General features: G+C 37.2%; 2 protein-coding genes across 3 annotated transcripts; both read right to left on the reverse strand.

Moving 5' to 3' along the window:
* Nucleotides 1-286: 286 nt before the first annotated feature.
* Nucleotides 287-6,352, reverse strand: adm2b (adrenomedullin 2b). Of its 2 annotated transcripts, XM_028042316.1 has the most exons (3): nucleotides 6,261-6,297; nucleotides 5,941-6,056; nucleotides 287-863 (listed from the first exon to the last, which is right to left on the reverse strand). In XM_028042316.1, exons 2-3 carry the CDS (start codon nucleotides 6,030-6,032, stop codon nucleotides 464-466), a joined length of 492 nt encoding a protein of 163 aa, XP_027898117.1. In that variant the 5' UTR covers nucleotides 6,033-6,056; nucleotides 6,261-6,297; the 3' UTR covers nucleotides 287-463. The 2 variants fall into 2 exon arrangements, with proteins under 2 accessions (XP_027898117.1, XP_027898108.1); XM_028042307.1 differs by having other exon boundaries at nucleotides 5,941-6,352.
* Nucleotides 6,353-10,344: 3,992 nt separating this feature from the next.
* LOC114152769 (MOB kinase activator 2) lies at nucleotides 10,345-16,263 on the reverse strand. Its single transcript, XM_028030768.1, has 5 exons — nucleotides 15,801-16,263; nucleotides 12,975-13,114; nucleotides 12,796-12,892; nucleotides 11,862-11,986; nucleotides 10,345-11,773 (listed from the first exon to the last, which is right to left on the reverse strand). Exons 1-5 carry the CDS (start codon nucleotides 15,881-15,883, stop codon nucleotides 11,535-11,537), a joined length of 684 nt encoding a protein of 227 aa, XP_027886569.1. The 5' UTR covers nucleotides 15,884-16,263; the 3' UTR covers nucleotides 10,345-11,534.
* Between the last annotated feature and the right edge of the window lie 215 nt (nucleotides 16,264-16,478).

Genomic DNA, 16,478 nt, shown 5'->3' on the forward strand with positions numbered 1-16,478 from the left:
TTGCCTCTCCAATTTCTCCTTTCTTTAGCTACTAAATCCTAAAATTATAGGAAGCTGGGGTTTCCTACCTCTTCAATGATTTCCTGCCACTTCCCCTCATCATTAAGAAAGAAAAATCACAAAGCATATGTGACACAACACCAGTTGGCTCTTTTTCTCTCAGGAACATTTTAGTAATTCACAGATTTAGTTCTTAGGCCATATTTACCCTTTGTTTGTTTGACATCTAACTCTCTCACAGCATTTTGTTTCTTTATAAATGCCGTAACATTCACAGATCTAAAGAAATTCCTCAGTGAGAACAGTGCTATCAAAAAGTCATTGAAAATTACTGCTACAACTATAAAAAAACTAAAATGGATAGGGTAAACATCGGTGTCAAGTTTTCCATTTGTGGTCCAATGGAAATGAATGATTTGGAAAGGTTGAATGCTCCAGTACGCCTCTGATTGGAGATGTGATGCTAGCCGTAGCTGTGGGGGCTGCGGGGGTTGATGGGGGAGAAGTCCTCCCTGCCGTTCTGTCCAATTAGCTGGTAGAGTCGGTGACTGAGGTTCTGCACCTGACAGGTGCCAAGAACGCACCCCACCCTCATCAGATGACCATGGCCCCTTGAACTTCCACTGCTGGCATGACGACGACCCCGTGAACCCCGCTGCCACACCGGTTCCACCGGCAGCGCGTTATTGTTTCCATGAAGAAGCATGTCAGACAACTTTGATGATGGGTCTCTGTGCGGTGGGGCCCTCCCAGTGTGTTGTGTATCTTCCTGTGGGATTGGATTACTGATGGCAGCAGAAAGATCAGACACACCTGGTGGGGAGTTGGGGTAAGACGCTTTACAGATTCTGGGTTCACCTAACCTGAAAAAAGAGGAAATAATACAGAAGAATAAATATATTGTTGGTTTTTTTTTACAAATGGGAAATTAATTTATTGCTATCCTTTATAAAAAAGACCTAAGTTACTATTTCACTGTATTCTAGTTCTACCAAAACTATAAATACAGACAGTACCAACAAAAATAATTCACAATTAAGAATAATTTTGTTTGACTAAGCTTGCCACAGAATGCTATTAAATCACATGTCCAGTATGCTGGTCAACTAGGTCTCTAAATTGTTGCTCTAAGACAACATTTATTTCAGACTTCCTCCTTTATTTAGTCAGATTTTCCGAAAACTTGCACCTCACATTCAAGCAGAAGTCTTTATCACCACTCTCTCCTTGGTTGTACATTATGTTTTGCGTTGATCCCTGATTTCAGTTCTCCATAAATGATGCCATTACTCTTCCTAACTTTCTGCTGTGGCCTCTTTTGACTTATCTATGCACATTACTATAAACGTGAAAGACAGCAATTGTTCCCGTCATGAGATTGTAAATTTGATCTTTTTCTCCAAGCAGTGAAAAAATAGATAAAAATAGTAGAGGAAATATCAAAAGGACTTTGACTTGTTTCAGAATTGCCTCACAGAATAATCACTTTGCGATTGTTGTGTTCTTCAAAACCCTTTCAGCGCCTACACTTTTGACCCTGCAGAGCAGAGCTGCTAAATAATGATTTATTTGTTTCCTTTGTAATTTCTTAGTTAATAGTTGAAATTTCCCTGAGTCTCAAATATGGGCCAGCAACCCCAGAAGTTTGCTCTCCTTGCTGCACCCAACCAGACTGGAGTGGTTCAAACCGACAGACCTGAGAAGCAGCTGACGCTACTGTTTGCTCGGTCATCAGCACAGCTTAAAGAAAATATTATTTCGAGTTAATCAACGACAGCATGCAACTGATGCTTCTCGGGGGAGCACAGAGGGAGAGAACAGGGAAGTTACAGCCATGAATAGCATTATAGACGTTGCAGAGAGGCTCCAACACTTTTCCCCATGTGTGTCTATAAAGCACTCATTTTCCCACCTCCATGCTGACTTGCAAAGTTTTTGTCTTCAGTCGTCACAATGCCCCTTTTTTCTTTTTCTTTAGACGTTCAAGAGTTCAAATGCATAAAAGTCGTATGACCCTTTAGAGATTATGCAACATCCAGTACACATGAGGAAAAATTGTAATGACATAGCAAAGTTAATTATTGTTACAAAAGTTATGTGTGTTTGAACCAAGATAGTGGAATTCATGTATATTGCTTTTCAAAAGGACACATACAATTAATTTCACTTTAAATATACAGCTCAATTTCACAGCAAACATCTCAAGAGAGTTTACAAAAAAGGAATTTCAATCTGATCACATAAACATTATAATTGATCCTAGTTTTTAAAGTGCATTAAGCTCAGTTTATCATTAGATAGACAGACAGATAGATAGATAGATAGATAGATAGATAGATAGATAGATAGATAGATAGATAGATAGATAGATAGATAGATAGATAGATAGATAGATAGATAGTACTGGATTTCTGTTTAACTTTCATGGTATGTGTGTTACAATCCCTATATCACAAAAAAAGGCAAACCATTTTTTCTTGTTCTCAATGATCCTTATATGAAGAAGGAAAACATATAAAATACACAAGTATCTCATAAAACCCATTACTTAATCTCCTTGCTTATTTTTTATTTTGGGGTACGCTACAATTTTGTGTTATTACAAATGAGTAAATGCTTGTTTATCCGATTATTTTTTACCTTTAAACAAAATGTAAAAATGATTGCTAAAGATTTTTTTATTTGTTTGTTTGCTGTGAAAAGTGGGCTAGAAAACAGTTAGTAATCCAGCAGCTAATACTAACTGGTTTTCTGATTACTCCTCTGGCTGGACACCGGGCCCCTCACTGCCAACACAAATGCAATCTCTCACTGTGTTTTACTGGTAAAAGCAGTTTTAAATGGTTTTAATGGGTGCTCAATGTACCCATTAAATACACCCAATTCCATTTCTTGATAATTGATTATATTGTTAAATTGCACATAAATGTAAAGATACCCTCACTTTAAACAGACTATGGCATTATTTAAATGTATCAGAAATATGTATATTTTCTTTCCACCCATCTAAAACACTCATCCACCCAGAACAATTATATGATTAAGCAATCACTTGTAGTTGAAAAAAATGTCTCTGTGTATCATGGGAGTTCCATTTGTTATTTGGAGTTATGCAAGTTAAAATTAAATAAAGCTGGCTCAAATTTATTATGTGTACAGAGTTATGTATCAGTTGTAAAAAAAATAAAATAAAAAAAAAAGTTAATCAAAAGAAATGAAAGGTAATGATTTTACCACAAACAAATGAAAGAAAAATTTGTTTCTGAATGTTCACGACTTTTGAGTTGGTGGGAAACATTGTGTTCTCCTGGATAAGTGAAGCACTATCAATGTCATGGGTTTGACCTCATTATTTTTTATGAGCACATCCTCTTGATCCTTTGATCTGTCTACGCACATCATAAGTTCTGTTTATTATTTTTGCCTAGAAACATTATTTTGTTTGAGGCACAAAACAAACTGAGTTGTCCATGCGTAAGAAACTTTCTTTAAAGTGCAAAATGATACGAAACTGGGGTGTTTAGGAGAACTGAAGCTGTTGAAAAAGGCAAAACAAGCCAGACACAAAATATTGAATGGGTGTAGTAATGCAAGTGTTCATGCAGGTGAACACTAACCATAAAACCTATGAATACTCAAAATATGAAATGGAAATACTTTCTGTATTTCTCTTTTTAGAAGTGAAAAAGTAATTTCAAAAGCAATGTTTCACAGTGAAAAATCTTTGTGGACACTCCTCTCTTAAAAAAAGGACGTGAGCATCAGGTATCTCACCAAGATCTGCAGAGTAACATTACTGGTTAGAACCACAGCAGGAAGTCAATGTGAATGTTGCCAGAATTATACAGGTTTTGAATTACAGTTATTGCCATAATATCAACCATTCACTCCTGTGGGGATTGGATTTAGAACATAAGACCTTTATGTCCCTTGTTTGCGTCACCAAGCACTTTTCCTGACTTCCTCATCCTTAAAAGACTAATCACTGTACATATCTTCACTTTGTGAATTCAAAATGTTAGATGAAGACTTTGCCAACACCAGTTTTTCCACCTCAGGTGGATGTGGTGTTATACAAGTTTGGCTTTCCAAACATGCAGTAATGTTGTGTTAATGTTAGTAATGTCTTTTGTTTTCTAAATTTGGATAGATCTCACATATAAACAGCACCATGGGAAATTATTAAAATAGAATTAAATAAAATTTAATTATGTTTTAAATGCCTGCCTGAATCTCAGAGCAGCATTTTATTTGAAAAGCATTTATTTGAGACATATCAATCTCAGGAAAGTCATAAAACTAAATGCACATATTGCAGTGGAAAAATCTCAAGCCAGTTGCCAATCATTTCTGGAAGTTTAGCACAATGACTTTCATGACACACCCTACATGTGGTAATAGAACCCAAGTGAAGCAGATGGGATATATTTGAGATTCCACAGGGCTTTGCTAGCAAGTTAAGAGTTGAAGTTCTTGACAACTAAAAAAATCACTGAATAAGTTTAGCTTGTTGTAAAATTATATCCTCTTCCCTGTTAAAAATACAAACATCCACCATTCCATCATTTCGAATTGTCAAAAATAATCTTACTTCCTCTCTTCCTGTGTGAATTTTGCGACAAATAATGTGAACCAATGAGGAGACAGAGATCAAAATGAGCTTCACCAAAATTTCTCCCATGGTCCAACACAGCAAGAGATTGTCTACAAAATGAGCACACATCAGCATGTTCACACACCTCCCTTCCTCAACTCCTCGAAACTCTTTTTGCACAGACAAAACTTTGAGTCTCCATCAGATTCCTGCTGTTTCACAATAAGGTCCTCCTTTTCTCTCTCTCTTTACCAGCTTCTTGTTCTCTTTTCGCATTTTGGATAAGTGGCAGTGTGATGCAATATCAGCCTGAGTTGAATAACTCAGATGTTTTTTTCTCCTCTACATCCAGGGGTTTGCTATTAAGGTTAAACTAATTTACTTTGAATTGTCCTGCCTGACTTCCACATTATCTTGCTCTTTGTGTTTTTATTGTTGTAGATTCCCTCTTTGCTACTGCCAGGGTGAAGCTTGGCCCCTCGGTATGTGAATCTATTCCTGCCCCAAATCCCACTAAATCACCCTCACCTCCATCTCAACCTCCTGCTGCAGAGACGAATAACCTCGTTCTATTGGTAGACCCTTTTCCCACATAAATGAATGCCAAAAAGCACTAATGGACTTCATTTTTCACCAACTGCTGCTCGAAACTACAATCATGAGTGTTTTACCTTTTTAAGAGGCCATTTTATGTATTTCCCACATGTACATAGTGCTCTGGGAAGGGAAGTTCTGTGAGGTAACAGCATGTCTAGAGACTGCAGCTCCAAGGAGGAGCTTTGTACAAATAAGCAGCGTTTAGCAAGCTTTTAGGCACCCCCTTAATGGCTGCCAAGCGAGATTGAAGCATTCCTCATGCATGAAAAAAATGAAAGCAACACTCTGGGTATGTTTTTGATAAAGGAATAATATTAAAGCATGATGTAAAGCTCAAAAAATACTATTTGACATAATACCTCCCTTTTAACTGTAATTATAAAAGTTCAGACAGTGTTTCATGCTATAAGTCTAAACAATAACAACGAAATGAAAACAAGTGAATATTTAAATATATTATCATTATTATTACTGTTATTGCTATCATTATTATTATTAAGCAACACCTATCATCCTATGTTGAATGTCCTGCTACTTCTGCTGATGTTAGAAGTACATAGTAATCTTGTTACATAAAATCTGTTCTTTTCCAAAGTCCAATTCCATTATAATTAGCTTTGTGTTGAAAACAAAACAAGACTTTAGCAAATAAAAAAGCATGATTTGTGTGTATTTGCCGTTTTTGTGTGAGTGCAAACAGTAATCTGAATTGTTTTAAGAGCTTGTGATTCAAGAAAGCAGAGGGTTACCTGTGTCTGTGAGCTCTCAGACTCCGGGACTGGATCTCCAGAGGCAGGAGGCTGAGCAGCAAGCACAGCCACACCAGAGGGAGGCCAGTCATGGCAGCAGAGAGGGGCAAACCTTCCTGTAGGAGGCAGATCTCAGTAGAGCCAGGTAGGATCAAAAATTGGATTTTTTTTTAAATAACAGAGAAAACAGCTGTGAGCAACAGCTGAGTCAAAGTAAAATTGTAGATTATAAGTCCTGTCTAACAGGTAAAGAATTCCGGATTGGCTTTAATGAAAACCAGCATCATCAGGCATGTCTCCTGCGTCCTCTGAGCACTGACCTGTTATCTGACGTGAGAAGTCAGTACTTGATTGGAGTGCTCTTTGGGAACAACTGGAGGGTTTCTCATTTATAAATCCACTCTGGAGAAGCAGGAGGAGGCGGGAGGAGGGAGGCTTATTCTTTTTCCTCCTCAACAACCAAAACCTCCAATAACCTAATTAAACTCCCCTTAAAGCTCCAGTCTTCTCATGTGATAGTAGTTGGAGCAGAAAACCGTGTGCTGTATTGTGTGTAAATGTGTAAGCCTGAGTAATAGGACCCCTGAAGACTGTTTAGGGGATCTAAAGTTAGATTTTATGTCACAACTCTTTTGGCTTCATAATGCAACGGAAACATAATAGTGTAATGGAGAAACTCGTCTCCATTACACTTTACAAGATTGTAAAGGCTTAAAATCTTCTGAGGATTGTTGAAAACTGCCTTTACATAGATTTTTTTAAAATTGAGATATAACTTGATAAACTTTTATTTTTTAAATGGGGTCTTAACTGTTATGAATACACAATATCTGGAAGGAATTGTCTGATAAATAACATGTTGTACCCAAAGTGTAAAAAGAGTAAAGTGTTCGTACATCCTCAGGCCTTTTTACAATGTTTTTTCCATAAAGGACAGACATTTAGACATTTATAAGGTCAGCAGCAAAACTTGACATTTAACTGCTGTCCTCGGTGTGTTTCAGAGCAAATAAAATTTAATGAAGTAATTTCAAGCAAATTCATTTCTGGAACCTCTTCCTTTAAAACATTTTCAGTATTTTAAGAATATTTTGTTTACTGCTTTGTGACGTTCTCCTGTTGAGCAACATAAGTCCAGCAGCATTGGGATTTAGTTTGGTAAGACCAGCTCTGAGCTGATGATGTTTTCAGATGATCTGTTTGTAACTCACATGCACCTATAAGGAAAAAATGCTCTTACACATTAGAACAGCAAAGAAGGTTTTAGCTTTGCATGAACTGATTATGATGAACAAAGAGTTCAGCTCTGAGGCAACCTGCGATTCTTGTTTTATGAGCTCCAGACATGAAAGGTCTGAAGAGATTGTGTTCAGAATTAGTAAAGAAGTAAAGAAAGTAAGGGATCTGTAGAGGTACTACAGTAGTCCAAGCATCCACTGCAGTGAAATTGTTCTCTGTACCATGAAATAACTTTTCTTTTCTGCCAAGGAGGACACAGATGAGAACATCAGAGTCTGAGTCTAATTAAAGGACTCTTCTGTATTTTGAGGTGGCTTCAGTTCTTAATTAAAGGACTGTGCGGTGAGGGCGCTCCTGTCTGTGACTCAGCAGTTTGTGGTATTAAAGTCTGAGCTCAGTTTGCAGCCTCGACTCAGTCCAGCATGTGCATTAACACATCCTCAACCTGCGTAGAGAACAAGCCTCGGAGTGTGTGTGACTGCAGGGGTGTGCGGTCACACAAACTCCAGACAACCCACATTTATCCTCTCTCCCCCTCTGAGTCCTTTGCAGATTAAGCACCTTGCAAAGATTCAGTTTTCATTACTTGTGTCTGCTCAACAAGTCAGACTGAAATCAAAGACTGCACTTTAGATATCGCTGTTCGCTCCATTTTTAATTGAACCCTTTTCACTATTTTTGCCCTGATTTCCTTCTCATGCCTTTAAAACCAGCAACATTTTACCCTTAAAATTAAAATTGAAATTGAATGAAAAAGAAATTTAATAAATGAATCTTTTTTTTTTTTTTTTTGCAATCTCACTCTGAAAGTAATATATATTTTTAAGGTTTTGTTGCCTCTGGTGGCCTTTATATGACAGCGAATTGACAGGAAAGTGTGTAATGAGAGAAGGGGGAAGGCATGGAGCAAAGGTCGCCAGGCCGGGAATTGAACCTGTGACAGCCGCGTCGAGGACTAAAGCCTCCATATGTGGGTTGTGCTTAACTCCTGCGCCACCACAGCAACCCTAAAAGTAATATTTTAATAAATAGACAAAACTATGAATAACTTTGACCACTAGGTGCTGCTAAAATGCCTCTGATGCGATGATTTTTGTGGTCTATAAACCAATCATAAACCACCATGTAGGCTGTATTTACAGTTGATGTAATGTGTGTTTAAAATCACCACGACTAACATAAATAAAGGGTTGAAACATTAATCTTTATGTCATTAATCAATATAATGTAATACACTTACAATTACACAGCTGATGCAGCGGTGGCCTGTGACGTCATCAGCTTTGCCACAGCCAAACTCCGGACTAAACACCCGGACGTTGTTATTGTGTCTTGTCTCTTGTCTTGTCTTGTCTCTATGCTGTAACTGCGAAGTAATTTCCCTGCTGGGATGAATGAAGTACTTCTATTCTATTCTATTCTATTCTATTCTATCTATAATGATTTGAGTTATAAAAATGTATTTTTCAAAAATGTTCTAACAATTTTGTAAGTGGGTTTGTATACAATAGTGAAGATGTGACATTTCACTATTTTGTTGTCTGTTATTCCAGTGTAAACCAGAACAATTCATAACTCTCAGAAGGACAGCCTCAACACTGGATTTGTTCCATGCTAAAGGTAGAGATTCTGTGTACACTTTGGCATGATTTGGATTTTATAAATGTGGTGTTTTATTTAATGATGTAATGATTATTTTTTGTTTTTATTCTTAGACTTGACAATTACTATAATGATAGTTTTCCCATTTAAAACATCTCTACAATGTTGTTTTGATAGGTTTTTGGATATTAAAGTGTTCTTTTGAAATGCATTATTCATTGAGGAGGTAAAGAAATAAAATTGGACTGCTAAATGAGCAACTAGACTGATCGACTTGTGACTAATGGCTAAAAGAAATGCTCTCTATGTCACAGAAAGTCATGTCACTAAAAGTTAACAGAAATTCTGGTTGCTCTGATTGTTGGGGCTACCAATTGTTGTGCATCTGGAAACTTTGTGGAGAAATAAATTAAAAATGTGATATTTTTTTTCTAACTTAAATTGATGGTAGGCCAGCTGCTAAAAAATATTAATTCATTGTAAAACTATTACATATCTTTACCAGGGGTGTCAACAAATGTGAACACCATAAGATGAATCACCCCAGTGAACGTCACATTGTGACATGGACTCCAGAGTAAAACAACTATTATGTTGCATATGTCAAACATATTAGATAGAAGTGGACATCGTCTATAATGAGTGCTCAGCGCAGCAGAACCAAACAGAACATGCAGAAATTAATTCATGATAACACCAGAATGATAAGTGGCGTTTCTTAAAAATATGTTGTTAAAATGTAATTGATTGTCTCAATTTTTGCCATGGGTATGACTGCTTGGTTTAATTAATCGATTTCAGCAATGACTCGTTTTGGAGGTTGCAGCTGCATGGTTTTGGTCGCCCCTTAGTGGTGATATAAGAAATTACAAGATGACCAGCTAAAAGATGTGCAAACTCTTGTATTTTATTGTTAAAAAAACAATAATGTTCATGTTCACCTTTTTGCTATATTTCTTTTTTATTTTTCATGTGTTTGAAAGTGTTGTGATTAAAAAATATATTGTTAGTTAGAAAAGAAAACTGGTGCATTTCTATTGGTAGGATGATCAACTGTAAGTTACATGTAAAAAAAACATACCTATAGTTACAACTAAAATTGTTGCACTGTTAGAAATTGCTACATTACATTTTTAAAAAGGCTGTGGTAAGTTAATTAAAAATACTAAAATTATAAGATCCTGGTAGTATTGCACAGCTTACAACATTGATGTACTGTATGTAATAATTACATTGCAAAGGGTCATTTGGAATGTAGTATTAGCTAATACACTTACTGGTCTCTTTAATAGGTATACTTTGCTGTTACTCCTTTTCCCTTTGTCACTGATTTATGTCTTCATGGTACAAATTCAACAAGGTGCAACAATTATTGAGATTTTTTTTCCATATTGCACAACAGAATCAAGAAATTGCAGCAGACTTGTCAGCTGCACATTCATTATGTGAAATTTGCGTTCCACCATTCTCCAAATCTACTGGGTTAAGATGTGGTGACTGAGAAGGTTAACAGAGTACAGTGAACTTAAGCTTTTGTCTCTTTGATGTGATGACAATAACTCGTTTCCAGAAGTTACATTTCTTTTATTTTGCATTCTTTTAAAGTATTTTTTATAAACTCAACTCATGCAAGCAATCAAGATCTTACCTGTGGTAAACAGTTACAGTCTATGAACTGTAACTTATCTTTACCACAGATAAGATATACAGCATAAATGTCTTTAACTTACAATTATGCTAACCAAGTTTATTTTACAAGATAGCTAAGCAAAAGGTATAAGTCAAATTATATATATATATATATATATATATATATATATATATAAAGATACTTCTATTTTTTTTCTAAATCCTTTTTTTGTTAGTGGCACAGACAGGGTAGAAATATGCATGGTGGTCGCAAATAATTTGAAAAATATACATTTGTGTTCCCATTTCTTTAAGCTCCATCACAAAAGAAAGAAAAAAATTGTTGAAAAAGTTGATAAGGGCTTGAAAAATTTCCCCATTATGGGCCAATAAAGAAATTTCCATTTTATTTTATGGGATCTTGGCAATGAATCGGGGTCGGAAACTGAAATGTCTCAATAAACCTAGGATAAAGTGGTTTGTGCACAGTTACATAAAAGATGGATGAATTGTTTTTATGCTAAAATCCAAAATCTGAAATTAAAGAAACAAAAAGGGAGCAGAAAAAAAATCTGGTATCCAGTTTACAACACCAAACTGTTATAATTCCAGAATTTCACATAAAACTTACTTTTAATAAAAAGCATTCAGTCGCTCATCATGTCACAATCTTTTCCCACAAATCTTTATACAAAGATTGAGCAAAATCTTAATCTGCAGAGATGAACGTTTATAGCAACTACATCTACACTTCACTCTTGTGGGACCTCAAGAATCCTAGTACAACAACATCTCCATTTGGTTGGCCACGATTAATTCTTGAAGTAACATTTAAGTTGAATCTTACATGAAAGAAGGTATGGATGACGACAATAAAATAATGCACAGTTATGCTAAAAACCAACATGCAATATAGATTTTATGATAAAAAAAGACAATAACTGAATAACTGAGCTCCCAACTAGAAGCATAACTCTTATATCATCTTGGCATTTTACATCTTCCAGATTTGTCTTTAAAAAAAAAAAATCTAAGCTATGACATAAATCAGAGTTCTACAAAGAAGAGTCTGATATTACAGACTGAAACCAATAAATAAGCAATAGTAAGGAAATTTGAGTGTTTCATCCGTGCCGCTCCAGAGCGTTAATAAGGTCCTGCAGAGGCTTCATGTCTTCAGGTTCCAGCAGCGAGTGCTGCTGGCAGAAAAGAGTCAGGTGAAAGAAAAGAGTGTTGAGGTGTGGGTGCATGTCCAGAGCAAGCACCTCACTGTAGTGAGACCAGTAAATGTGAGCCAGGGTCCTTAAGAGCAACAGGAAGACCTTCTGAACCAGGAAGATGAATCCCGTAGGAAACGTTGCACCTGAAGTAAAGAAAAGAAACAAGGATTCTAAGTTCCACCTGGATGAAGATGTGTGGCAGAGCAACATAAAGATATCAGTGCGAGCTACCTGCTTTAGTGGGGAACACATCTTCATCAGTCAGAAGCTCTTGAATGTACGACATGGCGTAGTCAAAGTAAAGTGGAGCAGAGCATTTCAGTTTCCTTCCATGGTCATCAGTCCAAAAGTAGACCCTGGAGACGGGAACAAAGACCCTCATGTCAGATGGTTCCTTCTTCCCATTGAAATGGTGCTAAGCTACACAGTATATTGAATCACAGTATCGAAATACTCCATTCAGTTCAGACATCTGCTGTGGTGAAGACGTCTAAATCCAGTCATTATTGGTTTGTTCCCTAGATCACATTTCAAGTGTTGTTTTTGGACAATTAGGCTATTTAATGTCTGATTAAAACACTTGGGGTTGCTTTGTTGTGATTAAAGTTTTTTTTTTTTTTTATCATCATATAGGAGCTTACAGAACTTTTTGCTAGATAACTTTTACTAAACTATTTTGTTCCGGTCATTTTATATGCACATGGTTCATTGTTATGTCCCCAGAGAATATTCACAACCACTACAAACAACATACAGTAAATCACTGTGCAGATGTTGGAGCCACTAGACACCAACATCTTTAACTCTCTGGTATTTAAATAAATCCTGTTCAATCGTAATGAGAACAAGGTAGAATGCTTTACACTTTTTGATTCTTTTAAAGAATCAAACATTCACTTTAAGCAAAAATAGACATGTACTATAAAGTGACAGATATTCCCTTTACCTGTATAGTTATAGTTTAAGATAAATTTGAAAATGTTTTTTCTTTCTTAATTTGTTATTTTGTTACATAGCTATTTATTTCTATTCTTTTTTTCTGTTGCTGTTATTTTGTCCTTAAAACCTGTGGAATTTGAACATAACTATCTTTTTGTATGCCTTATCATGTAATTTTCACCTTTAGCCACCCTCCATGGCTGCAGTGCAATGCTCAGTAACTTACGTGTTGCCTGGTCCACAGGCAGTTGGACAGGTGCTGGGAGTGCAGAACTCTGACAGAGCGCTGGAGAACAGGTTTATGTGGTTGAAAAAAGCCACAGCTGAAACATAACAGACATGAATACCAATAGCCATGTTTTTCCTGGCATCTACTGTGGAACACAAACATCAGCTGATACTCACTGTTGCTGGCCAGCCACTCTGCTTTGTCCATGCCAGGCGGCAATGATATGAGGGCAAACATGTTAGCGTCTGTAATCCTCTGGCAAGCATTTTGCCGCTGCAGATACGGACACTCCTCCTGGTTATTGTTGTTGATTCCGCTTGGGAAGACAGCATAAAGTTAATGACGCGAAGGAACAAAATTAGAAAGGCTGCAGAATGGGGAAATACAGCCCCGTAAAACAACCAATGGGATGGTGGATTAATTATTCCTACTGCAGTTTGGAGATAATGCACTCGTCTGTCTTGAGCCTTTTGTTGCTGGCTCACACGTCAGGAAAAAACATAAAAAATACTGCAAAAACAGCAATACTTCAGCAGTTAATGCAATAAAGCCAATCAAATCAGGGCTGCAGTAATTACTGATAATGAGGCCGACTGCTGCAGTGGTCAGGGTTGCAGAGAAAATAAGTGGATGGAGTAAAGCTGTGAGGCTTTGCACCATGCACCACTTCCCAGTTACATGTGTTGAGAATGATAGTGGGACATGTTTGGAGTGTCTGCAGGGAATGCTTCATGCAAATGCCAAAGTATTCTGGAAAGTCAAACATGGCAACGTAATTTGACTATTTAAAACAGGGCGATAGGTTTAACTACTCTGTTGAGTCAACACTTTTACCTGAAACATCAGTGGGGAATTTTTTTAAAAGTATTTAAAATCCTTTTTATTCATTTTTCACAGATTGTATGGATTTATGGCTGCACTTTGACTGGAGCATTCTAATATAATTTCATAAAGGACAGGTTTTTGGAATGCATGATTTATGGTTACCCTGAAACTGATTTCCTCACCAGAGGTCTCTTTGCAGTTGCATTACACTCATTTTCAGATGATAAATGAGCAGCGTGATCTCAAAAACTTTCAGATTTTTCAGATATTTTTTTAACCTAGCCCTACTATGAACTGGCACATCACTTTATCCCTGACCCATCTAATGTACTTTGTGGTCCTCAAAATGCTGTTATTCAAAAGGTTTTCTAAAAAAAAAAAAAAAAAAAAACCTCACACAACAATTTACAAAGTTTAAATAACCAGACAACCACACTTTTCTTACAAAAATATATTTCATACTCAGTTTTCCAGGTTGTAGGTATTTTACATTCATATTGATATAAAATATTAAAATTCCAATTTGTCAGAGATATTTCTGCAGTGGGCAGGATTGAAATAAATTTATTTGTCAACTGAAAGTAAGTAACAAAGAAAGGGTAGTAAAAATGGAGATGGGGCATATGGAAAAGGAAAGAAATCACATTAGGGAGAGAAAGAACACGAGGTTAGGGAGGAATGAAACAAATGACAAAAATAAGGATGTAAGGAGTGAAACAAAAGGAGGACGCACGCAAGGAAGGAAACACAGGAAGAGCACACAAAAGGAAATTATGGGAAGTAGGATGAAAGAAAATGAGACAGAAAAAAATTAAGAATGAAAGGAGGCCCACCACAACGTATGTGTAAAGACTTAGGCAACAAGATGGGTAGGAAGAACAATAGGCAGGAAGGTATGAGGATAGGAGGAGGAAAAAAGATAGAAAAGAAGAAAAACAGAAAATCTACTGGTAACTTTTCTACACTATACAGGAGCCCTGAATTATATTTGATTAAGTGACTCCTGTTAGCAATTTATTCAATTTATTTAAAGGTATCAAAGTAATGGTGGCTAAACAAATACAAGCTACATTTTCTGATTTTAATTGTAAGACAAAAAAGTAAACAATACAATGTTTTAATCTTTCCTCCACTTCACAATAATACATTGTGTTGGTCTCATATCAAATCCTTTGAAATATATTGAAGATTGTGGTTGTAAAATGTGTGTAACCCTTTGGGTTCCCAGAAATCTGTGTTATTGTTGTTTTAAAAATGACAAGCACTACATGTGGAAAAAGTTCCGCTTAAAACTTTAGTATTTCTAAGTACAGTGAAGAATGCAGTACTCAAATGGAGAAACACGCGGCAGCTGAAGGTTTACACAGAGTGACCTTGCCTAATCTGATAAGGAAAACACTGTTCTCTGTATGAGGTTTCACTCCTCCCTCCCTCCGGTCCGGTGTAAATGTGTGAGAGAAAGGCGGCTGGGGAGAGATAATTTGCTTAATGGTTTAAACAGGAGACTTTTGCCTAAAGGTACAGCACTGGGGTGAATAGTGACAGTGAAGAATGTAAACATTTGCTATGCGTGGCACAGTAGCACAAATCCAAGCCAAACTCCTCTAATGTCCACAGGAACTCCTTATACCAACATCCTGCTCTTCTGCAGCTTCACGGTGTTAACTCAATTACCAGCCTCCTGGCTGCCGGTTGGCAGCGCACACAAGCACAATGAACCCGGAGGCCATTCATAATGTTATGTTTGTGTGTAAACAGAACACCCCCCCCACCACCACCACCCTTGAAAATGCTGCACCCTTGCTTTTGGCAGTCTGGTCACCTTTCCGTCAGCCGTAGGGCTGAAGTTAATGTTCTTTAGCACAGCCAGTAGGCTGGAAAATTAGGAGCTATCATCTTCTCAACAACATGTGTTACTGGTGTAAGAGAAACCCACAATCACTGATGGCATCACACAAGTATGTAACACACACACACACACACACATTTAGTTTTTGTCTGGAGGGCATTCCTCTGAACCATGTGTAGTCAGGTTTCTGTAGTAGTAATAGTTTCAGTTTGTTCAACATTTGGATTCATTAGAGAAGATCAAGAGAACAGCAGAAAGAGAGAGCGTGTAAGAAAGGACATTTATTTATATGTAAACCAAGAAGTAGGTAAGAAGAAATGCAACTTACAGTTTCTCACTGTGGATGTCAGACGGCTGAGGAGTCTTGGTATCTACCTTTGTAGCCGAGGGGTAACTGTGGCAGCCCCCCATGGCGTAAAGCTAAGAGCAGAGCTGTTTGCTGAGCCAGCCCCACTTTTCCATCCCAAACACACTAACCCACACACTTCTGCGCACTGTGGGCAGCATACGTAAAGTCCAGCTCCAACACAAACATACCTCAGCAGCTTGCAAACAGGCTCACACAGCTCTCTCTCTCACACACACACACACACACACACACACACCAAATAAATCCCTTCTTCAAGACGTTTCCCAAATTATAGTTGGAGTTCAGGCAAAATGACGCTTTCCAGCTGTCTCTTTCCTTTTTTTGCTTCACTTCTCCAGTGTCAGTGTGTTTATGTCTCCTTTGTCTGGAGTTCCACACCCAGCAGGCTCCTCCTTCTCTTCTCTCTCCGTTCGAAGCAGACAGGCAGGTTTCTCTACAACCCATAAAAGTACAAAACAACTCCGCCTTCCTCCCCTTCCTTCCCACCCACTCGCTTCACGAGTGGACGCTTCACAGATGGAACAGCCAGGTACAGATGACAAACTAATGGTGCAAAAGTTTTGCCAAAAAACAAAACAAAAACAACAAAAAAACAACTTTGGAAAACTGCTGGAGAGGAGAGGGTAAAGAAGCAAC

Source organism: Xiphophorus couchianus, chromosome 2, assembly GCF_001444195.1.
Source record: "Xiphophorus couchianus chromosome 2, X_couchianus-1.0, whole genome shotgun sequence".
Lineage (NCBI taxonomy): Eukaryota > Metazoa > Chordata > Actinopteri > Cyprinodontiformes > Poeciliidae > Xiphophorus > Xiphophorus couchianus.

Excerpts from the sequence above, each read along its gene's own strand:
- adm2b (XM_028042307.1), bottom strand. The coding sequence starts at position 6,032 with ATGACTGGCCTCCCTCTGGTGTGGCTGTGCTTGCTGCTCAGCCTCCTG. Across the intron at positions 864-5,940 it reads CTGAGAGCTCACAGACACAG|GTTAGGTGAACCCAGAATCT; the intron begins GTAACCCTCTGC and ends CTCTTTTTTCAG.
- LOC114152769 (XM_028030768.1), bottom strand. The coding sequence starts at position 15,883 with ATGGGGGGCTGCCACAGTTACCCCTCGGCTACAAAGGTAGATACCAAG. Across the intron at positions 12,893-12,974 it reads AGAGTGGCTGGCCAGCAACA|CTGTGGCTTTTTTCAACCAC; the intron begins GTGAGTATCAGC and ends GTTATGTTTCAG. Across the intron at positions 11,774-11,861 it reads TGTGTTCCCCACTAAAGCAG|GTGCAACGTTTCCTACGGGA; the intron begins GTAGCTCGCACT and ends TCTTTACTTCAG.